At 35.8% G+C, this 24,074-nt stretch overlaps 2 protein-coding genes across 2 annotated transcripts; both read left to right on the top strand.

Annotated features, from left to right (window-relative positions):
- Positions 1–724: 724 nt before the first annotated feature.
- On the top strand, positions 725–10,363 carry LOC111707026 (proteasome activator complex subunit 4B). The gene is made up of 19 exons (XM_023480007.1): positions 725–836; positions 972–1,056; positions 1,120–1,194; positions 1,307–1,394; positions 1,497–1,966; positions 2,091–2,361; positions 2,456–3,019; positions 3,617–4,051; positions 4,140–4,218; positions 4,287–4,364; positions 4,671–4,776; positions 5,123–5,226; positions 5,409–5,513; positions 5,879–5,983; positions 6,228–6,346; positions 6,403–6,973; positions 7,062–9,450; positions 9,512–9,690; positions 9,744–10,363. Exons 1-19 carry the CDS (start codon positions 762–764, stop codon positions 9,810–9,812), a joined length of 5,967 nt encoding a protein of 1,988 aa, XP_023335775.1. The 5' UTR covers positions 725–761; the 3' UTR covers positions 9,813–10,363.
- LOC111707027 (uncharacterized) lies at positions 10,361–23,944 on the top strand. The gene is made up of 22 exons (XM_023480008.1): positions 10,361–10,553; positions 10,647–10,778; positions 11,607–11,741; positions 11,827–11,890; positions 12,073–12,225; positions 12,572–12,674; positions 13,627–13,762; positions 14,136–14,344; positions 14,902–14,992; positions 15,072–15,169; positions 15,516–15,633; positions 16,085–16,774; positions 17,342–17,468; positions 17,632–17,836; positions 18,061–18,283; positions 18,351–18,409; positions 19,682–19,768; positions 20,148–20,264; positions 21,961–22,055; positions 22,488–22,558; positions 22,817–22,932; positions 23,401–23,944. The coding sequence occupies exons 1-22, from the start codon at positions 10,377–10,379 to the stop codon at positions 23,492–23,494; spliced, it is 3,300 nt and encodes a 1,099-aa protein (XP_023335776.1). The 5' UTR covers positions 10,361–10,376; the 3' UTR covers positions 23,495–23,944.
- The last annotated feature ends 130 nt before the right edge of the window (positions 23,945–24,074 follow it).

Below are 24,074 nucleotides of genomic sequence, written 5' to 3'. Positions count from 1 at the left end.
AACGCCCTGAAAGTGTCTTTAACATAACCTTAACCTTAAACATCTACTAATTTTGTTGAAAATTGTTGAAATTGTAGGTCTGTCCTGGCCGCAGCGCTCGGCACAGAAATTTTCCTTACCTAACCCTGAAATAATACACAATAAATATTTTTTGTTGTAAATAGTTGGGTCTGTCCTATTGAACGATTTTTGGACCTCCCCTCCTATCAATCTTGTACATGACCATTTATTTTTCAGCAAATTTATTATTATTTTTTTATACCACGTGCTAGTAGGTCGGATGTGTAGTATAGCGGATTTGGCGTAGGTCAGAAGTGGAGTATGGCGGATATGTGTAGGTCGAAAAATACACCACCCTGAAGTTCGATTAGTTGATTAGTTGATTGTAGAAAGGAGTGAGTGTAGTGGCTGAATAGAACGCGGCATTATGACCTGCACAATATTCTCCGAGAACTGGATCCAATCTACTTCATTCTTTAACTGCGTTGCAGTTTTTTATTTAATTTTATTCATAGATTTCTTGCTACAATTAATAAAATTTAACCAATGAATTAATTAAAAGCAAATGATTGATACATCTAATGAAATACAGTTTATTATATTTTAAGTACAAAAGTTGAGTTGGATTTAAGTAATAAAACCTTTGGTCTCACTTTTCTTCTAATATTTGTGGGTTCTTCATAAAATTTGCCAACTGATAAAGTGCTTTTTTAGGAGCTTTTATTCAATTGTTATCTTTATTAATTTTCTAGACTTTTAAAATGGAAGATGACGAAGATAGTTGTTTATCAGATTTTGAGACTGAAACTGAAAAGACGGAAGAAGAAAACTGGAAGGTTATTTGATCAATTATATCTCTTTTCTCCTGGTCATTGTGTTAATTGGTCACAGATTATCTAACTTTTATTAATAATTTTTTACTTTCAAAAGGTTGCACATTTTAATCCGACCAATTTTTTATTATTTTTAAGACAAAACGAGCAGTAGAGCTGGGATTTAAACCTCAACGAGAAATTGTCTACAATTTCTTGCTTCCATATTCTTCCGACATTGACAGTAAGTATTTAATTAAAATAAACAAAGTTTAGATAAAAAATTCTAGATGGAAACTATGTTCAGAGGAATCATGTGAGTGGTTCTGTGAGATTAAAGAAAACCTTGGACGAGCAATTGCATTGCGAGAATTAAGACCAGGTTTTTGTTTATCCTTTTTTTGATGAATTAAATAAGAAAGTCGGATAATATTTTCAAGAAGTATCTAATTTTTCTCCCCAACTCATGCGCTCTTCAAGGATTACATATTTAGGATTAGTTATTTGGACTTCAAGATTGAATAAATACATCCGTCTGTACGGGTACAAGTTCCCTATAGAGGATCATATCGTTCTTATCAGGTAAAATAATTCAAAATAAAGATAAATTAAAAAATTAAAAACTGTTACAACTACTAAAGTAGAACATATTTATTTAAGATTTATTTTAATTAATATTTCTAGACTATACTTGTCTGTGATAACAATACCGAAGCTAGAACCTCATTTGATCAACCATGCTGGTTCCGCTCTCATCTCCCTGCTGAAGAGGGTGGACTTGATCACATCGGAGCAGTTAACCATCGACTGGAAGCCCCTGTACCAACTGCACGAGACCCTGCTCTACTCTAAGAATGAGTCCCTGGGTCTGATTAAAATGCCGCAATCTTTGTCTAACAATCTCCGCGGGATTATCAGGGCTGCTAGGCCATACTTCCCGGTTAGCACTACAGAGGAATTAATGCGGGAACTACGTCCCATGATGTGTCCTATGGATGTTACCTTTGGACAGGCAATCAACCTGATGGAGTTGTTTCTACCGACCTACTCCGCCTGGAAGAACCCTGAGCTCTCCTATAACCTATGGTTGGACGAATTGATAGGATTTTGGAACTCCTGTGGAAACCATCCCTCTTGGGAAACATTTGTAATAGGTTATTAGAGTCATGATCTTTTTAAATTGGAAACACAACTTTCAAATTTACTAAATTTAAAGTTAATTCGGAAAAATGCATGATCACAAAACTTTAGATTATTCCCTGAAAAATAATTTTTCAGGATTGTTTGGTCGGTTGGCACAGTTCACAGTTGGACAGATAGATTGGAACCCATACCTTCCCTTAATCTTCTCCAGGGTTCAACAGATGTTTAGTCTTCCCACCAAGTTCAACAAAACAAGTGTCGGGGGTAGGGCCAGTGCTCTAGATTGTAACGCTGCGGCTAGGTTGATTGTTTACACAATGGGCGGAACAAAGAGTCAGACTAAGATATATCTGAGTAAACTATTTTCCTCTCTAGAATCCTACTTCCATCCGGCCAATATTGGAAGGTCAGTGTGTAATACTGGATTAACCAATTCATTTTTAACTGACAAAGAAAACCAGTGTTTAACATCAATCATAATCATAAATAATTTTTTACAGGCACTGTTTGAAGCTTTACGACTTCTTAGATAAACTTGTTACTCTGGTGGTTAGGAGGGTGGACAATGAAAGATATAAGAAACCTGGTTGGGGATACATTACACCCAAGGAGTTCCGTCTCTCAGACGCGGATATTATAGATTTTGTAGAAACGTTGAAACCCGCTGTATTTAATTGTATGTGGTCCAAGCTTGGGTTTGTCCATGCAGGGGTGATGTTACACAAGCTTGCCAGTTTGAGACCTGAGCTAATCCTTCCTACACTTGTTGAGAGGTTGAGTAGCTCACTGGATATTGTTACTGAACCTCACAAGTTGACCGCTAGTCTCCACTGTATGGCAGGTGTTAGTAGATCTCTAGTTACGTTCTCTAACCTGTATCCTCAGGGACAGGTTCATGTGCTTCCTCTTCTCTTCTCAACTCTACCTGGTATAGACGCTAATGATACAAGAAAGACGATGCTTACATTCCAGTACATAGCAACCTACTCGAGTCTCATTCCCTTTATTGACTTTTCTAGTGCTAGCCAATTTCATCAGTTAACTGAAGAACAATATCAAATAAGGAATACCAACTCTCAGTTGAATTAAAGTATAAATGGGGTTGGTTAAAGCGTAGGATAACCTTCTAATGCATATTTTGAACGGAAAAGAGATATTGAATATTGATGCTTGCTTGTTATGTCATAGCCCGAGATCAAACACTTTCAAATTCAGCGCTTAGGATCCGGATCCGTTGGATCCGCAACATTTGGCTTCCTAGATCTGGGTGCAAGGGCAAAATATAACTAAAAACTGCAAAAAAAAACTATTGCTCTCAAAACTCAAATCTGAACTATTGAATAAAGAGCGATTATCGAATGGTTCATCAAGTTATTGCATAAAAATAAGTGAAAAAAGTAAGAATATTCGAAAATTATTCTTCTGTTAAAAAAATCAGTAATTCGAAAATAAGTGTTCATGACCCGGATCCATTTTCTTCCATTGTGGATCCGGATCCATTATCTTCCATTGTGGATTCATGATCCGGATCCGCATCAAAATTAGATGGATCCTGAGCACTAGAGTTTCAATATTTTAAACATCAAANGACGCAGCGCTGGAAATTTGGTGGATAGTTTCGATATTTGAAGACTTAAATCTGAATTTGGTATTTGACAAAGTCTGCAATCTGCACAGTTTGAGGACTTCGTCATCGAGCTTCTAGACAGATGTTTTGTTATCATTGAGAACTCGATCATTCTCCAAACTAGATCAGAGGTTTCTGCTGATGATACTAAACTATCCCGAGAAGATTCTATGAATAATATTTGTATGTCCTCAACCCTTGGAGCAATTCTATCCCAGTCCTCTGTAAGTATATACGAGGCTGCTGCCCGGAAGATAAAATCGTTTATTTCCGGGCGGATTCTGGAGTGTAAGGTTTCCGGAAGGATCGCTGCAAACATGTGCAAGAGTGTGGTGAGAGTGAGACCGGAGCGAGGTTTACAGATCTTCCTTCCTCATATCTGTGATGAGCTGGAGCACAGTTTGAATTTGCACCTGGAGCTGGACGCTCAGACGAAATTTCTACTTCTAGTTTTATCCGAGATTTTAAGGTAACTGATATACAGTTATTGTAAAATATCTGTGAAATTTATTTATAATTCCCCTCGATGTTGGAGTAATTTCATCCTTATTGTTAAGTGTACCTGGAGTATATTTGTTGCCTTATCAGCCTAGGATAGTTGCAGTTCTAGATAGGATGGTTCTTATCAACACAAAGGCAAGTATTTTCATCACTTAAATCATTTAATTACTTTTTAATATTTTTATTATTTTTGTTTATTTCAGGAAGGAACTGAGTTAACTGGTTGGATTCTTAAGAATTTCCTAAGATCTTTAACTTATTATGCTCCTCAAGAATATATGGTAAAGTCTCAGTTCTCATTTTTTTTGTTTGTTTGTTTCTCTAAATTGTTTGAAAATTCTCAACTTTTTCAAAGTGCATTTTAATAATAAGTAAAGAAATTGCGGACACAATTTTGAAGGATTAAATTACTAAGTTGTTACTAACTAAAATAAAAACTAATTTGTTCAGTTATGCCACTAGCAAAGTTAATACTTGCATACTGCATAGGGTTAGTAAAATATGAATATATAACGTTCTGAATGCACAGTATTCAAATTGTAAGTCTAATTCATTTATTCTGTAAAATGCAATCCATGTTTTTTAAGTCGAATGTTGATGGGTTTGACCGTCCTATAAGCGAATATCTTCCTTTGACCGACTGGGGTCGCTGCTACGCGGCGAAGGATACCAAGATCAAGTGGTGTATTCCAGGTATTTATAGAATCTTTTTTATCTGCCATTTTAAAACTTAGTTTTTGATAATCGTTCATGTGAAGAGTTTCATAAATGATTCACATCAAAACCTTCGTCAGGATTTTACCAGAATTGGTGCCAGTCATGAAATCGACAAATTGGTTTCTAAATTCCGTAACATAGTTGTCATTTTTCCAAACAATACAATTACCAATCTCCACATCTTTTCCTCGATAAAGGTTCAATGAATGATAAATCTTGAATCGCTTATGGCACAAGTTGTTATTCGAGGGTTACTTAAAATGATTTTACTTATAAAATAAAATAATGAATATATGCTTTGTTTAACCAAATGAACTACTAGATGATAAGACTGTATCTGCTGCTGAGACAATAGTGGAGAAGTTTCTGTGTCGTGAGCTGAACCTACTGGAGAACTGGACGAACGGAGAACAACAGCTAGCAAAGGTTTACCATTTATTCTTCAGCAGATTGCAACGAAGAGTTAGTAGCTGAAACCGTGGAAAACTTTGTAAAAAATACACCCCCCACCCTCCTCAATTTAGTAAGTCGTAATTTTCTTTTTGTAAAATCCAATTCATATTTTTTCTGACATTTTTATTTTTGTTCTTTAAATGTAAATCATTTAGGAGGATTTGAAGAGGTCTGTTTCTACAATTTGGAATATTATTCTTGGTTGTGGATCCATTCTTCCATTCTGGTCTGGAGCTACAATCCATCATATTCAATCCAAGGTTAATTTTTTCCTTAGTTCTCCATTCTGGTCTGGAGCTACAATCCATCATATTCAATCCAAGGTTAATATTCTCCTTAGTTCTCCATTCTGGTCTGGAGATACAATCCATCATATTCAATCTAAGGTTAATTTTTTCCATAGTCCTCCATTCCGTTGTAGTACTTCATTCTGGTGTAGTAATACACTCCATTATAATTATTCCAAGTTTAATATTCTTACTAGTACTCTGTTCATTAAAGCTTTCCTTTATAAGGTGTAATTTCTGAAAAGCTCTACATCTATTAACTGTCATGTTTAGTGGGACACTCTGTTTAAGCTGTTCTAATTCAATTCCTTGTGATTTCTTTATAAGTATTCTTTTAGGTTGACATGGTTCAACATTTTCATCTTGATTCCGTCCCAGGCTCCCCACAGATAAATCTAAAGGGAGAGAATATTCGACTCAAAATATCTCTTCTCATGACCAAGGTGACCTTTTTAACTCTGTTTTAATATTATTGCATGGAAAAAGTCGACGAAATGTATTGTGTATTTATTTAAATTTGAAGAATGCTTTAAAGGGACTGTAAGCATATGCAAAGACGCCAATCCCTTTAAACGATTCTCACTCCATCAGTTTCATCAAGTAAAGAGTCGAGATTTGATCGACTATAGATAGAAACCCAGCTATGCCATCACTTCTCATGTAATTAATTGGTTCATACTTGTTCAGGTGTTGAAGCATATTGGAGCTGAGTGCCCAGACAATATTAAAGCCTTGTCTTTAGTTACTTCTCTTCTCCAGTCCACACTCTTCTACAACGGGGTCATGAAAGAAGAATTTGATGCTAGGTAAAGGATCAGAAAAAATATTCATTTTAGATAAATTTTTATTTGAATATTTTTAGATGGAAAAGTTTTGCCGCAGTAAAGAAATTAATGGAGAGTCGAGTGCAAGGTAAGAAGACGAATATTCGAGCAACCCTGGTGGATCGAGCACAATTACAACACGAGTCCAGGCTCGTGGAGAACGTGAACAGGAACTTTACCGAGGAGCACTGGAGGGTGTTCTCTGACGTGTTCGGGTTGGCGACGAATCATTACTCCGAGGTTAGAATCCATGGACAGGAGTTGATGAGCCGATGTTTCCGATATTTTGCTTACAGTTACCAGGTGGTTCTACCAAAGATTATTGAAAACCTGCGCAGTGACAACGGGACGAGTCACGAGGAGTTCAAGGGAGCACTTTTTATACTCATGGGTAAGAATGGTAAGTCTATGCTGACCAAGCACTGCTGGAAAACCTTCCAAACAATCTGTCCTGCTCTGCTTCAAGCCAGTCATAGTGAGAAGCCCAGTATAGTCAAGGTGATGGGGATGCTGCTGGATACTGTCCTTCATCACATGGACACCTTCACCATCACTCTGGACATCAACAAGGAGGCCATTGACGCAGCGCTGGAAATTTGGAAACCTCAGGTTAGTTTTATTGGTCAACGTCCCTTTGTTAGAATTATCTATAATGTAAAAAAAAATATTGTTCAAATATTCAATGTATACTGTTCAGGAAAAATCATCTGCTGATTTGATTCCAAGAAAACCTAAACCCACGCAATCAGAATTAGAACAAGGTTTAAGTGATCAAGAGAAATCTAACCTAGAGAACACCAACACGTACTTCAGCATCATCAACACACTGTGTGAGCACTTAGAGTCGGGGAACCTGCAGTGGCGACACTATAATGCTGGAGCTGCTATTCTTGTAACCCTTCTCCGTCATGATATGCTTCCACCCGCCAGAGCAGTTCAGCTCATAACAACTAATCTAATCCACGACAGTTTAGAAGTTAGAAAAACTTCCATCTTTGCTCTCTCTGGAATTCTGCGTCTTCAAAAGAAGAAGAGGGTTAGAGTTGAGAGGGAAGTTGTTCGTCCTGCCAACCCGGTGAAACCAGGTAATCGCGAAGATAACTCATGGATGCAATATAGTCCAGAAAATTGGCCTACGGATGCTGCATCATGGGACAAACCAAATTTCGTTCACAAAACACACATTGGATACTATTATTGGCCGGAGAAACTATTGGTTTATGCGCCCCAGGACAAGCAACTTGGATTCATACAAAATCCGGAGGATATGAAACCTGAAGAGCGTCCAATCATCCAATCCTTTCTTAATCAGGAGTTCGTTGAGAATGTCGTGAAATTTTTCTCCCTCGAGGAGAATAAAGGAAAGGATAAATTTGATTCTAGAAAGTTTCTAATATGGAAAGGATTATTCCGTAATTATGGAGATTTATGTTTGAATATGCTCAAACCTCACATTGAGCGGCTTGCATTAGCAGAGGTTGAATCCCAGCAGAGATTTGCAGCTGAGATAATTGCAGGACTAATCAGGGGAGCCAAGCATTGGACCTGGGGTATGACGGAAAACCTGTGGGCCTGGCTGGTTCCTCTTCTTCGTAATATTCTGGGACATGTCACTGTTGAAACTATCGCAGACTGGGGAACTTGCATGGCAACCTCAAGTGAATCTCGAGATCCGAACCGGATTCACTGGATGCTAGAAGTGTTGATGGAGGAACCATTGAGAAGTCAGGGTAGTTTCCTGGACAGCAGTCGGTTATATGTTCTCCAGGGAGCTATTGCACAGCAGGAGTGGAGGGTTGGATATCTCCTCAACAAACTGGACAATTTTCTTAATCCGTTCCTAACCCATCCTTACCATAACGTGAGGGAGAGGTTAGGATCTGTTCTGTCCAATATATATTCTCCTGATTTTAAATTTCCTACCGGTGCAGCAGGACCAGATTCCCCCAGGATCTCATCTCTTGTTGATAAACTTCTCCCCCGTCTTGAGATTATGAAATCCGACCCCGACCCGGAGCTTTATAAGTTCAATCAAACCAGAGAGAAGGAGAACAACCCAGCAATGTTGTCAGAGTTGATAAGTAAGCTGCCAGAAGAACTTAAAAAGCAGGTTCAAAGGCATGGTCCTCAGGTTCTCATGCAGTTGTTGGCTCCAGGAATGATGCCTCCGGGAATGATGCCTCCAGGAATGGTGCCTCCGGGAATGGTGTCCCCGAGAACGGTTCCTACGGGAATGATGCCTCCGGGAATGGTTACTCCGGAAATGATTTCTCCGGGAATGATGCCTCCGGGAATGATGCCTTCGGGAATGATGCCTTCGGGAATGATGCCTCCGGGAATGATACCTCCGGGAATGATGCCCCCGGGAATGTTGGCTTCGGGAATGATGCCTCCGGGAATATTGGCTTCGGGAATGATGCCTCAAGAAACTTTACAAGATATGAATGAACATCCTGCTAAAAGTGTTGATGATCCATCTCTGTTAAAAAAATGGGAGGAAAGGCAGGACGGAGTGCGTCTACTCCAGACTGTTTGCAAGCTCACGTCTAATTTACTCGTGCGGAACTTCTATCCTGTCAAACCAGAGTTGTTCAAACTTCTCCATATGATGTGTCTAAACGAGAGTAGCGAGCTAGAACCTGAGCTAGCCCGAGATTGTACGGTTGCTCTGGCACGCCTAGCTGGTACTTATCTTTCTCCGACCACAATACCTTCTGCTGTTCATGCTATAACGGAGGTTTCCAACTCCCAGTCCTGGAAAGCTAAAGTTTGTGTCCTGGAATTCTTGCAAGTAGCAATATTCACAAACTTTCCTTCATTCGTCTCACTGCCAGGAGAAGCTGATAATCTTGTTGGAGTAGTTGTTGCACTGCTCAAGGATAACCAGTTGGAGGTGAGGGAGAAGGCGGGAACTGTTTTAGGCGGAATCTTCCATTGTAACATTGTTACCTCTGAGCAGAGAGAATCCTACATTGAGAAGTTCAAGATTATTTTGAAGAAGAAGATTTCCAAGAAAATGAAAGAGGGAGTAGACAAAATAGCTTGGCAGGCTAAACAGAGCGAAGCAGTTATCCGCAGGCATTCAGGTGGAGAAATTTACATTACAGTCTTTTTAAAATAATTCATTTTTTCTTTTTTTTCTTCAAGGTGTGCTGGGTTTATGTGCAGTTGTGAACTCCTGTCCTTATGATATCCCTCCCTATCTACCCGATATATTGATGCTTCTTGGAGATCATTTACATGATCCTCAACCCATCCCGGCCACAGTCAAACGTGCATTCCAGGATTTCAAGAGAACACATCAGGATAATTGGACAGAGCATAAGGTAACTTACTTAAGATTTTCCAGTTTTCTTCCATAAATCTTGTATTTGTTTAGGAGAAGTTTACCGAAGACCAGCTTGGTGTTCTTACAGATCTTCTAGTCTCTCCTAGCTACTATGCCTAAACCTTGCCTACTCTCGGTAGACCTGGAACCATTGAGGCATTGCTGGATTCTGACCAGTGTGGAAATATCTGCCATGAATTACATTTTGCGATACTTGGCATTCATTCAGATTAAATTTTCCTTTGCAGCAACATCGTTGGAATTTTGATAAAGATAGTGGTAATCAGTGGTTTGGTAACTTGATACTTTAAATTACCCTTTCTTCATATTTAGAAGTTTTAAGAACATTTTTATTTTTTAAATTTACGCATTTAGACGTTATTTTATTTTCTATCATTAAATGTTATTGTTAATTTGTTCAGTTTAAGAAAACTAATGCTTTCAAATTCCATCATATTTTCATTTTAGTGGAAACCGTTATTAAATGTGATAGTTTATGCTGTTACGGATTAAAATTCAGTATTTATTTTAACCTGTGCTTTACTACGTTTACATATTAATATCTAGTGGTGCTTTCCTGTACAGGCAGCTGCTGTACATTTGTACAGAAGTTAAACTTACATTATAACTTAACATTGTACAGCTATTGACGAGGGAATTGAATAAATTAGGGTTTCAGAGAAAATGGCCGGCGTTGCACTGGTGGCGGGATTACAAGGTGATCCCCCTCCTGTACCAGGTCAGGACTTTCTTCTCCTCCCTGATCCAGACGGAGGAGTACTAAACCACGGAGGTGTACAGAATATCATGGAAGAGATTAGACCGGAAAACCAGGAGGAAAAGAAAAAACTGGTTTTTAAGGTAAAAAAAAAAACTATTATTACCTTGTTTTTTTTCTGGTTCATGACATATCCAGCAAAATGGTTAATATTTATTTGAAAATATTCTATTTAGAATGCCTTGAGCCTGGAAGATCTTTGTATTCTGAGCTATCTGAAGTACCTGGAGACAGAGATTGTCACTTATATTTCTCTGACCCAGAGTAAATCAATCCTGGTGAAAGGAGTAGCGAGAAAAATGCTGCAGGTTTCTTTATTAACTTCAGGGGCGGATACAGACATTTTTAAGTGGTGAGCGAAACTGTTAATGCTCACCCAAGAACTTCTTGCCCAATGCTCACCCATAGGGGGAACAATAAAACTTGATTTTGACCTCATATTACACAAGTTTTAGGATTATATTGATATCATGCTCACACTAAAATATTTTCAGTTTTTATGTATCACCCTTTTTCTCATATATTTTTAGCTGTAGGACTTCCAGTCACATGACATCCCATAGCTCACTATAATGCCGGTTTGAGCGAGAACTGTAAACTAAACATTTAACTAATAAATACTCTTTAGGCTTTTGTATTTTAACGAAATAGAATCTATTTAACTATTTTGAATTTGGAATTTCAGAAGTTTCTTTCTATTTTCTTGGCTTTCCATGGCTCACCCCTGTAACCCGCCCCTGTAACTTGTTATCTTTAAAACTTGAATTTGGGAAATGATAGAAAACTTGGATTTTGGAAATGATAGAAAACTTGGATTTTGGAAATGATAGAAAACTTGGATTTGGGAAATGATAGAAAACTTGGATTTGGGAAATGATAGAAAACTTGGATTTGGATTTGGGAAATGATAGAAAACTTGGATTTGGGAAATGATAGAAAACTTGGATTTTGGAAATGATAGAAAACTTGGATTTGGGAAATGATAGAACGGAATGAAAGCGACTTTTAGTTTGACTAAAAGTAGTAAAGAAAAAAAGCTTGCGGTTGAAAACTATTTTTTTTTCATTGGTAACTATATATAACCAAAGTTTATTGAAATTTGAACTATTTTCTAATTTTAAATATGATATATTTAGATTCTGAAAGACGACATAAACTGTAAAGTGACTGGTATAGCTAGCTCCGTGATAAGAGAGAAAATGGTTTCTCATATTCTCAGCGAACAGTTTCCATCCGTTGAGTACTGCAACATGTATCAGTCTGATGGAAAGGTGGGATTTAATCAAAAAAAATATATTTTTAGAATTTCCTTCGATTACTTTATTATTGTTTTCATTTGATTAAACTCTGTTTTAGAACGACGACACTGATACAGCTGAAGAGGATGAACTTGTTGTACCGGCCTGTCCTAACATATGTTGTAAGTTTAGATCATTAATTCTTTTCCTTATTTATACAATAATTCATCGACATTGCGCGTGTTATGTATTTTGTTGTGCATGGTTTTTTGAGGTTGAAATTACTGAGAGGGTCTGCAACTTATTTTTGCCTGGCTCATTGTCTGCATTTTATTTACAATCTAAAGGACAAATAAATATTTAGGTACGGGAGCATTCATCCAGGAGGGAATGATGGGAGTAGTAATGTGTGCTGAGGTCAGACAACTAATTTTTACAGCTGACAAGGTTCGGAGTAGACGGCATACTCCGGGTACCCTGGAGTTCAATGTTCCTGTTGTACTAACTCATCTACTAGGTAATATTAAATAGATAAGATTAGATTTCTCGTAGAACTGAAAATCAAAGATAAAGAAGAAAATGTTGACCTTCAGAATTATTTGATTACTTTTGTGAGTTAAAGATGTAAAATTGAAGAAGGAAGGCAAATTTATACAAGAGCCTAAAACAATTTCTGTGTTTTGTAATGTTAAGTTTTTTCCAGCACTTTAATGTATATAAAACCAGACTGCGTAACTTTCTATTACTTCTGTATAAACTGCAGTACGCTTATTAAGTAAACAAATTTGAGAGATTTTAGATATTTCTTGGGAAAAAAGAAGAGCAAATGAAAAGATACAAAAATTAAATCTGTTTTCTTCCAGGAGCTACTGAGGGGAAAGTATCCCAACTGGAGAGATTAGTTTTCTCAGAAAATTTTGTCAAAGAGGAATCTGATAGCGAGGATTCTAAATCTAAACGAAAAATGTAAGTGAACTTTTCAATTTTGTTTGATTTGATTTAAAAATTTAGAATTTGATCTTATTTTTTAGATAATTTTACTTCTAGCTTAATTAAATATTTGATTCATTAATTAGTGCTTAGGATTCATTTAATTTTGATGCGGATCCGGATCCAGGTTATTTCCATAAAATTTACGAATTTTTTTTCAAAGCAGAATTTTACAATTTTTGTCTTATTTTTTTCGCTTTTTTTATGCTAAAACTTGATGAACCATTCAGAAATCAGGAAATTTTAATAATCTCTCTTTTTTCAATAGTTAAAATTTTGTTTGCAGTTTTTGTTGATATTTTGCACCTTGGATCCGGATCTGTGGATCCGCATATTTTTGCGGAGCCTGGTCCGGATCCAGGAAGCCAAAATCTTGCGGATCCAACGGATCCGGATCCTAAGCACTTACTTAAAGTTATGAAGTTTATGGCATTGAATTTTCGACCAAGCCTTTTGTCAATGTCCTGTAACTAAATCAAGTTTTTACTTATTTAAATTATTAAATTGTTTCGTATCTTTTTTTTGCCATGTACAATTTATTTTTTCTAATTTTCTCAAAAGATTAATACAAAATTATTTTAACAGAGTTGTATCTAGTTTTGCTTATCTAGTTCAATGTTTTCTCAAATCATTTTGTTATCAGAACTGAGAAACATTTAATTTTTTGCCTGTAAGCTGATCTATCAAAGAGGAAGAGGAGGGACAAAATAAACATCCTTTTGCTTAATTATTATTTGCCAACTGGGCAATTTGTTACTGTTAAGGTTGTTTTTCAACCTCCAATTGAAGGAGGTTCAGGCTCAAAATCTAATGTGCAAGTATTTTACACTCCAAACTTTGATTTGGAACTAAAACAACCCGTTACATTTTTGGCTTGATTTGTAATGAAGAGGATTTCTTGTTTGTTTAATTGATTTTTAATATTTAGATTACCCCGCCTCGATCAGAGTGATAAACAACAAACCTTCGCTAGAAACTTTGGAATGGGGAATATATATGATACCTCGGATAGAAGAGGAATAGCTGTAGATTTACTTATTCTATTCAGGGATATACATCCTAAGGCAAGTACACAATATTTTAATGAAGTTAAAAACTCAATCAATAAATTAATTAGGGGTTAGATGAATATTTTTTTAATCAAAATCATCATTGAGATAATTTATTGAGATTTTTTATGTCGATTTCGATTGAGATCGTCCTTGCTATCATCATTGTGATAATCATTGAGATCACAATCTAAATCATCTATGAATTCATCTATGAAGTTATCGGTTTAATCAAAGTTAAGATCCTAGATATCAGATAGATTCTTATTTTTACTCCGAGCAGATCTTATATTGTAACATATTAACTATCTTTTCATTTAGATCCTGATCCTACAATTACAAAGATAACCAATACTTACTTTATTTGACTATTATGTACATTGTACAGGGTATGCAGTATACTAAGCTGACAGAACTAGTCCTGAAGAACAACATACAGTGCAAATTGTACAGTAGAGCCAACTTCCAGTTTGAGTTCTTGGCTCGGATCGGAGTCTGTTGTCCTAAACTCCGAGTATTCGATGTGTTTGGTACAGACACTTGGGCAGATTGTTTAATAGCTCTTTTCTTTAAAGATGCTTTCCATAGTTTACACAGGTTGGTAATATTTCATTTATTCAGTTATTTACGACGTTACAGGGGTGTTTATTTTTGTAAGAATGACCCCCCCCCTCAAAGATCGTACATTGTGCGGAGCGGCAAAATTAAAATTTTGTTCTCGCTAAGTTTGGGGGAAACTATTTTTAAGTAAAACATATATAAATGGGGAGCTGATGTCAAATTCTTCATCTCTCATCAAGGGTGTAATGCGTACATATTGAAACCAGTTCTCTTTGGGCGGAATTTGTAAACAAGACTAGATGCATCAGTGTTCGTTTAGTATCCGAGGAGGTTAAAAGCATTAAATTTTGATAATTTTGATAATTCACATAATAGTTTCCTATGACCAGAATATTTCATTGATTTTTTATGTGCGAGATGAATCCCATGTCAGGCTTTGACATCCGTCTTGTGTTTACATTACCGCCCAGAGACAGTACTCTGCAGTACAAAAGATGTGTACACTTCTGAAATAACTTTCCTTGCGTTCAAATCAAATCATCCTTGTCTCTCATAATATGTTTATTAAAAGAAAATTAAAGTATGGTTTTCAGGTATTTGTACTTTATGGAGAATGAGGAGGATGAATGTTCTGAATATCATCCACATGATACACTTAGATATTGCCAGTTTTGTCTAGATCAGGTAAACAAACATTTTATCCATCAGTAATGGATCATACATTTTAAACTTGCAAAGAACATTCATCATTTATTCTGTTTAGTGGCATCCGAACCAGGTGGATAGACCGCACACAAATAATCCAGTAATCCCTCTCCTAGACTCAGTTTACAATCATATACTCAAACGATATCCTAAAAGGTAGATTTAATATTTCATTTTTTTCTTTACTTCATTCGAAAATAAGGCAGTGACTATTTTTATCCCACCTACACTTTTCTATTTAGAGGTTTAAATTTGAAGGATTAAAGTTGGGCGTACACAGGATTTTACAGGGGGTAGGGGCTGAGCACCATAGCTCCCCCCCCCCACTGTATATACGCACTTGTTAAATTTCTTTTTTGGTTTATTTTGGAATGTTTTAAAACTTGAAAAGTATTTTTTTAGAATATAGCAAAATTTTCTCAGTGTTTGACTGGTCCTGATAACTTTTAGCAATTTAATTTTCAACCTATAATTTAACTTATCTTGTTGTTTATTTTATCAGATCATACTGCATTCTTCGGAACTGTGTGAGAGTAAGTGATCTCATCAAATCCACAGAATCCACAGTGTTCGAACTAGTCAGACCTCTTCGAGCTCCAACCTGTCAGTCTTGTAATAAGGTCTATTATATCAACTCGTTTTCTTTCATCCTATTTTTATTTTTACCATTATTTTCTTACCTTTTGCATTTTTGATTTTCTGTTTTTTTGCGTTCTATTTCATCGAGCTTGAACGTAATATAACCAAGGATCCATATAATTCCATTTCTGATCCCACATGAGATCGTGTTTGAAAGTATATTTAGTGGCATGAAAATACTTTTTGTGTCATTGTGAACGTTGGTAAGTTTTTTTGTGTACGTGTACTTCACTTCAGAAAAATAAACACTCCCTTGCAGGAAAAATTCTGCGGTATGGATTATTTTCAACAACTTGATATCATACTTCCAATTGTTTAAAGCAACAACATGGTTTATTTCTGCTCCTAATCAATCAACATTTGGGATCGTACTGGATGGAATAATATGGACCTCTATTAAAAAACAATTAAATGTAAAATTGATTTTTTTAGGAATGTACAGAAACAGATCCCCTAGCAATAGATTCAAGTATCAAAACGAGGTCACGAACACCACGAAGTGTTGCCGAACCTGGAAAGTTGCCACAGTATTCATGTTGTCACAAGTTCCATCCAGATTTAAATGAACCCTGTTCCGTGGTGGGTCCAGGGGAACTACGCAAGGTTTACAGAAGATCATCTCGACTCCAACATTCACCCAGCTCTAGCTCCGTCCTAGCCACGTTTGAGAATACGCCAGACAGTGCAGCCTCACAGGAACGATGGGCGCTGGCGAAGAGAACCCCAGAGACAAGAATGAGTTTGGGAGGACGGAAAAGTATATCCAAGAGCAGAGAGATCTTGAGCTTGATAGATCCGGAGCAACCTGATAATCCGGTGGGCTCCAAGGGAATGTTGACCCGCTCCATGAAGCGGAAACTCTTCTCGGTAGGAACCTGTGAGACTGGAATGAAGAAGATGAAGACGGAAAGGTTTCCGAGCTCGAACGGGTTCGACCGTCAGCTCCGTGGGACTTCAACCCGTCGGAGCGGGAAGGTAGGGAAGGGACTAGAGCTGGATAGAGTGCAACCTGATCCTAGCAGGTTGGAGAAGGATGAATCTGTGATAGAAGAGGAACTATGGGTGGTGGAAAGATTTCTAAGGGATACAAAGTATGCTGCCACTGTATGCAACAAATCAGAGGTAGAGTCACTTCGTCTTACATTCAAATATTCAGCCAAATATTTAGCCATTAGTCAGTTTGAGTTAAATGGACCGTAAGCGTAATTTAAAGTAACCATCAATGCAAAGATGTCAATGCCCGATTCAAAACGGTTCCCTTTACAGCTTTGTCTAATTAAGTATGAATTTTGAACTTTGTGTTGAATAATTTTAAAAACTGATTATTTTCAATCATGATATCTCTACAAACATATAGGAACTAAACACTTTAAACCTAGAAAACGACAATATCTTCCACATCATTGATTAGATAAAGGTTTTACAGGTACCGTTGAGAATCGAGCATTGTCATCTTTGCATCAAGTGTCACTCAAACTTACGTTTCAATTACAATGCAATTCAATTGGACTAAATGAAAATGTTGTCCAGTAAGGAACAAAATTGCCTTGAAAGTCTTCAGTGACAATCCTAAAAGCCTGTCTTATGTGACTTTAATGAATCTTTTTTTTTGTGATCAAAATTTACTTTAAAATTAATAAAAAATAGTTTTTTGAAAATTGTAGAGAAATAAATTTTCTTTAAATCCAGGTGGCCGGGATGAAGTTCTGTGATAATCACGATATTTGGTTTGAACCTGAGGTTATACAATACAGAGAGATTAGCAAATGGTCTCATCTCAACGAATGTGTTAAATCTTTAGAAATACTGAATATAGGTTAGTTTGTTAAAACAATTCTTTATTTGAAGTCATTCTCCAATTAACAAGCGAAATGAATTAAATCAATCTTGTGCAATCACAAGTTGGGGTTAGTTGGGGTAAATGGTAAAAATGCCAGTCATTTTATTTTGTTTTGGTTATTCACAGTTATATTTATCAGGAGGAAGCAACGTTCTGGGTGAATTTCTTCCTTTTGTTTTCCTGCACGCCCCCCGTCTCAAGTCTCTAGGTCAGTGGTTGAACACAATGATCTACGGTCTGGAGATACTCCGTGAACTACCTGGATACGAGAACTATGAGAATCCGCAGCTCCAGGAGTTCAGCTACTCTAGTGACAGGAGCTACTTCTGCCAACCTTATATTGGGTAAGCATTAGACTACGAAACATTTGCATTTAGCCCTGATAAAAAAGAAAACGACATCAATTTTATCAGTTTTGTTTTCGTTAAAGGTTTTATGATACACTAAAACACATTTTCAATCTGCGTAAAAGAGTCAGAGAAAGTGGGAGGTAGTAGTATGGGCAGAAATAATTATTTGAACTGAAATTGATTTGTTGATAATTATTAATTTTGTTCACCGATTCTAGGTTTGTACCAGAAACCCCAGATTTTAAAAATGTCCGGAGAGAGATGGTGAGATACTCAACCAAATCCGCAACTAAGATCGGTCACAAACAACGTCTCCATGCGTCTAAAAGACGACAGATCAGAGATGATATTGATCTCATGTGCACCTCCTGTCCTAACCTGAGGAAGGTTAACCTTGTTGTTCACTACAAATTCTCTATGATGGATGATTCTCAAATACAGGTAATTGAAAATAAATATTCTAATTTTGTAAGTTCATAAAAATAGTTTTTATTAAACTTATTTTTAGGTTTGGGAACCCCTCCTTCAGTTGAACTATCTAGTTGAGCTGGACCTGGTCGCTATGAAGTAGGCTTTTTATAAAATAAAACTTTCGTTCGATCCTTGAATTTTTAAAATAATTTTTAAAGATGCGAGGGAGAATTTTACTTTTAATAAAAAATCAGCTACTTTTCCCGTTCAGTGGTAAAAACCTTATCGTATTTTTATAGATGCTCAATCTACATGTTTGAAGCTTCTCTATATTGGTTATTTGGTTTAAGGCTTTGATTGATCTTTATCTATGTAGTTGAAAGGTGTTTATTAATTGGTTATTGAGGCTTAGCTCCGGGTTTTGTAGTTCATCGCTTTAAGGGGAGTTTACTGCTTTATTAATTTTTTTGGGAATAGATTAGCATTTCAATTTAATTGATCTAAGGTCAAAACAAAGAAAAGCGGTACCTAGTTCAATTATAACATATTATAACATATTTATTTCTTTTTTTCTTATTTCAATTCTCTCACATTTTCTGTTTTTTACAATTTCATATTATTACAGGATTCTTACAAGTCAAGACTTTTTCATTTGAACGAAGATTTTACTCATGTTTGCTTGTTCTATTGGTTGCACAAAAATATCTACGACACTAAATCTCGATATCCGCTATTTTCAAATTTTTGTTTACGTTGTTTTATCACCCAATATAACTTTTAAGTTGACCTCTAGTGAATTAATTAATAGTCTCATACTCCTTTGCATTAAGAGATACGGATTACTGCCTGATCCAGAGCTGAGATTTTAAAAGCTTAAACCCGAGTAAACCCCGGTCTATTGAAGGACTCGAGCACAGCTAAAACCTAAATTGGTTCTGATTCGACCAATGAGAGACTGCTTAGAAAGCTTTCTCTCTGTAGACGTAGATCAGCTGTGACAAGAAGATGTAAATTTCGAAATTCGAGCTTTGCCTAGATAGATTATTTTCATAGTATGTTCATTTCATATTTGACACTACAAGTAATTCCCAAGATTTAAATGTTCAAATATAATAATTTTACAAAATTACGATCATCACCTCTTGAAGACCCAAGCCTTCAAGAGCGAAAAACCCAAGGAGGTGGTTTTACGAAACCCAATGCCATTCAAAACCCAAGTATCGACTTAAGCTTTACTTGGGTCTAAGTAGACGCTAAGACCGGGTTGTACTCGGGTTTAAGCTTATAAAATATCAGCTCCGGAATAAACAACACAAGTTTTGACCTCCAGATTTCTTTGCATGTTAATGCGGGGATTCCATGTCGGGTTCCCTTTTATGATCTTTATTATTATTATTAGGTCCAGTCTTAATTTTTGTCTACTCCTAGGTTTGAGAACGTGAGATCATTATTTAGTGTGGTGGGGAGAAGATTAGATAAATTAACAGTAGAATGCGAGGAGGAACAGGGGAACGGGTAAGTTATGAAAACGCAATTTTTTTGTTACATTTCCAAATTTTTTTTGACGTTTGAATGTGCCGAGCATATTCGATTTTTTATTTTTATCACTGGATTGTATCTACAATGTAGATTCTACATACCCACTTAGGATGAGACTTCAGAGAGAAATTATGAAATTTATTCAGTCTCTTTCCATTTATTAGTGGCAAAAATCGTCTTGAAAGTCTTATCCTCTGTGGAAATTATACCCGGTTTTATAATGATTTTTAACTTAACTTATGATTTTAAAAATAACTCAATATTTTCTATTTTAAGTGATATTTAATTCAGATACATACAAACCAAACTTAATTAATTTGTAAAATATCAAGAACATGTCGACTTGTAATTTTAGATCTGAAATTGTTCATCTGGCACGAACTTGTCCTAACCTCTCCAGTCTCAGGATACTCCTAGGAGACAAGGTTCTACGCGGAGAAATGACTCTACACTTTGGTCAAATATTTTTCAGGTAAGACTTGCCAATGTGATATATCAATCTCATGTTCGGATGGCTGGGGGGAGCCGGGTGTTCGAGAGCGCTCACACAATNGGGGGGGGGGCTTTCAGATTTTTTCCTTACGCTTCTGATCCACACTCGACAGACTAATAGAACATGACGAAATCTTGTAAGTGTTCTTTCAGAATTATCCTCCTTGCGTGATAGCTTAGTTTTCTAGATGTTACCTTTCTTTACCAATTTTTGGTAAAGGTTCATTCAATGAAAACATTAAAATGCCAGGATGAATACTGTCTAATTCAATAATGGTTCCAGATTACTTAATATCTGTGCGATTGTGTTTTTTTTGTATATTGCATTTTTCTATTGCAGCAGTCTTAATATGTCTAAAAGCCTCCAGCTTATATTTGTCAGAACAAGACTGTTTTTGTCATTTTTCATCTCATAAATCTTTATATAGACAGTAAATTGCGTTAAGCAATTTTATTGTTAATTTTGAGCATTTGTGCATTTCCTTATATATTTTTTTAATGTACGTTTGAAATTTATTCACAATACTGTATCTGTATTTTTTCGATTAATAAAAGTTTGAAGAAGACAAAGATGTTAATTTAAAATCTAGAACATTGTCTCCAAATATTTCAGTTTGATAAAGATTTGGGTTTTGACACCTTTAACTTATGATTTTTAAATCGCTTTTTTGTTAAAAACAATTTTCAGCCACCGGGATAACGATGTAACACAAGCTACATTCATTGATATTTTGACAGTCTCCCCCTAACCCTGCTAGCAACAACACATCTCTGTGACTCTCTTAGACAACCCTTGCGGGATGTGTCAAAGTCCCCATGTCAGGAAATCGGGCGCCCATGGAAGATTGTAAGGAACCCCGTGAATGAAGCTAGACCTCCTCTACTAGAAGATAGGAAAGCCAAGATGAAAAGAGCTAGATCTCCATCCATCACTTCCTTTCCTATTCCTCAGCTTGATGGGATATGTACACCATCAACACCTAACACCAATCTTCCTTCCAGGCCTAAGGTTACTAAGGAATCTGATCCTGAGTCAGCGCCTGAACCTGAACTTGATCCTGAGTCTGCGCCTGAACCTGAACCTGAACCCGAACCTGAGACTGAGTCTGCGCCTGAACCAGAACCTGATTCTGAGTCTGCCTCTGAACCATAACCTGAGGCTGAGTCTGCGCCTGAACCTGAACCTGACACTGAGTCTGCGCCTGAACCTGAACTTGAGACTGAAGCTGGTCCAGAATCTGAAACTGAACTTGAAATCGAATTAAAACCACCTGTGAACATTGCAACCCCAGTTTTTACTTTCTGTGAAGAAAAAGATTGTACAGTTTGCCCAGTTAGACACAACGCAATGAGAGCATATGAAAAAGTAGACAACCAAATTAAATATCAGTTGGTTAATAATTACAGGAAGTTCTGTTGTTTCTCAGCAATGGATGACGAGGGAGTCAGCTGCGAAATATTGCACTGGCATTCAAAGTCTAATCTGTGTCTATCATATGAATCATTTATATAGAAAATAAATAATGTAGTTTTTCCATTTATGAAAGTTGTAAACTTGTAATACAATTGTAATATCTTAATCTCTGCTACAAAATAAATATTTAGATCTAAAAAAGATATTTTGACAGTAATCCACTTTATAAAAGTTCCCTAACTAAATATATTTGTTTTATCAGGAAATTGGAAAGATTAGTTGTTGAAGGAAACGTTCATCTGCATGGGTTCGCGTTTCTCTGGGGGCATTGTCAGAACCTTAAATATATGAAAATAGGTGAGTACCAACATTAATTAAAATATTAGTATCTAATATTAATTCATTTAAGGTCTATTAGAATCTAATATTAATATATTTCAGGTTTCCAAGTACAAATATATTCTGGATCTAGTATCTAATTTTAATACATTCTAGGTCTTTTAATATCTAATGTTAGTATTTGATAAAGATATATTCTATATTTTATTAAATTAAAGGAACTTAAACTAATATGTTATTGGATCTAATATTAACTTATTCTAGGTCTAGTGGATCTAATATCAATATATGCTAGGTCTAGTGGATCTAGTATCAATATATGCTAGGTCAAGTGGATCTAATATTAATATATTCTAGGTCAAGTTGATCTAATATTGATATTTGCTAGGTCTAGTGGATCTAATATCAATATATGCTAGGTCTAGTGGATCTAATATTAATATATTCTAGGTCTAGTTGTATCGAATGAGCTCACAAATACAAATGTTCTGATTCAAGATGTGTTTACTCTCCTCTTTCAAGTAGGCCAATTTATCAAATAAAAATTAGTTTTTAAAGTCGATTTAATGCACTGGATCCGCACTGAAAAAAGGAGCCGAACCCAACATCAGCTAAAAAAAACCCTTTTTTTTGAAAAAGAGAATTGATTTAAAATTTTTTTTTAAATTCAACCGAATTAACGCTTTTTTACCGTTTTTGAAATTGTTTGCATGTTTTCCGGATCAAGCTCTGAGTATATATTTGAAAAAAACTAAGTTTTAACGTTTATATATTTTCAGGTTAACAAGATGATACATCTTGAGGAGCTTCATATAAAAAATCTAAAGATTAGAAGCCTAGCAATGGGATTATTTCTTCTAGATAACCTTCCTAGTCTGAAGAGAGCTTCAAACTGGTAATTTTTCACATTATCACTTCCGATCATTCCTTTCATAGTTAGCCCAGTTCCTTCACTTCAAATATTGATAACTTTAATTGAATTTTCAAGCATGTATCCTCAAATTTAAGGGTGCCCACATTAGATTTCGAGATCAAGATTAACAATATCCACACTAAAGTTCCGATTGCATTTCAACCAGAGAGGTTCAAACCGATTTTATTAATCGGTAAATGATGATTTTATTTGATTTCTTCTGTCTTAAATATATTTTTATATTTTTTTGTTAAATTTTTACAATTTATTTAAAAAGGAAAAATAAGAGGTTGTAAAAATAAATAAGTAAAAATATTATATTTTAAATTTTAGATTTATTCGTAATACGAATATTATATTTATATATATATACGAATACGATTTAAATCATGTGATTTAAATGTAGAACGGGCTCCCACAATTTTTAAATATTTAAGTCAATATATTTAGGTTCCTTGATCTATGCGGAGAGGATGTATCTGCGTTTAAGAGGCATGTCTGCAAGATGAAGAATAGAGTTGCGCTAGATTTTGACCTGCTTTAAACATAATCTCATCGCTTCACTCACAGAGGATATACGAGTACAGAGATGTCAGTGCCAGCTGTCATTCAACAATTTCATTTAGCGGTCTCGGATAGTTGAAAACTTGCACTGTTTTTTCCGTTATTTGTAATACGTTCCTGTTTATCACTCTTTTTTATATACAATCAAAATTATCAACAAACGTACACGATGTACTAAACACCAGTACACGTTTACAGGAGAGCAGTACACGCTGTATCAGACAGTAGTGTACTTTGTACCAGACAGCACTGCACGCTGCATCATTCCTGAGTACACGCTGTACCATATTGTCTATATGAACTGTAATTTCCATCTCTGTAGTTTTATATTTTACCTGGCTTAATGCATATGTGCTGTATCCAAGAGTTTTATAATGTTAAAAATTGAAAACACTTGAATGTTTGAATTAAATTATATGGTTCCAAGTTATAGTTATTTACTTGCCTTAATTTTTTGGTTTGGCAGTGCTTATGATTAGATCTAATCCCGTGAAAAAATTAATCTGAAATTTTATAAATTTTCATTACCCATTTCTTCTTAGATTGACAGATTTTTGTTC

Source organism: Eurytemora carolleeae, unplaced genomic scaffold (genome assembly GCF_000591075.1).
Source record: "Eurytemora carolleeae unplaced genomic scaffold, Eaff_2.0 scaffold771, whole genome shotgun sequence".
In the NCBI taxonomy this organism is placed as follows: domain Eukaryota; kingdom Metazoa; phylum Arthropoda; class Copepoda; order Calanoida; family Temoridae; genus Eurytemora; species Eurytemora carolleeae.
Note: the sequence above shows the minus strand (reverse complement) of the source record. Positions and strands in the feature narration are given on the sequence as shown.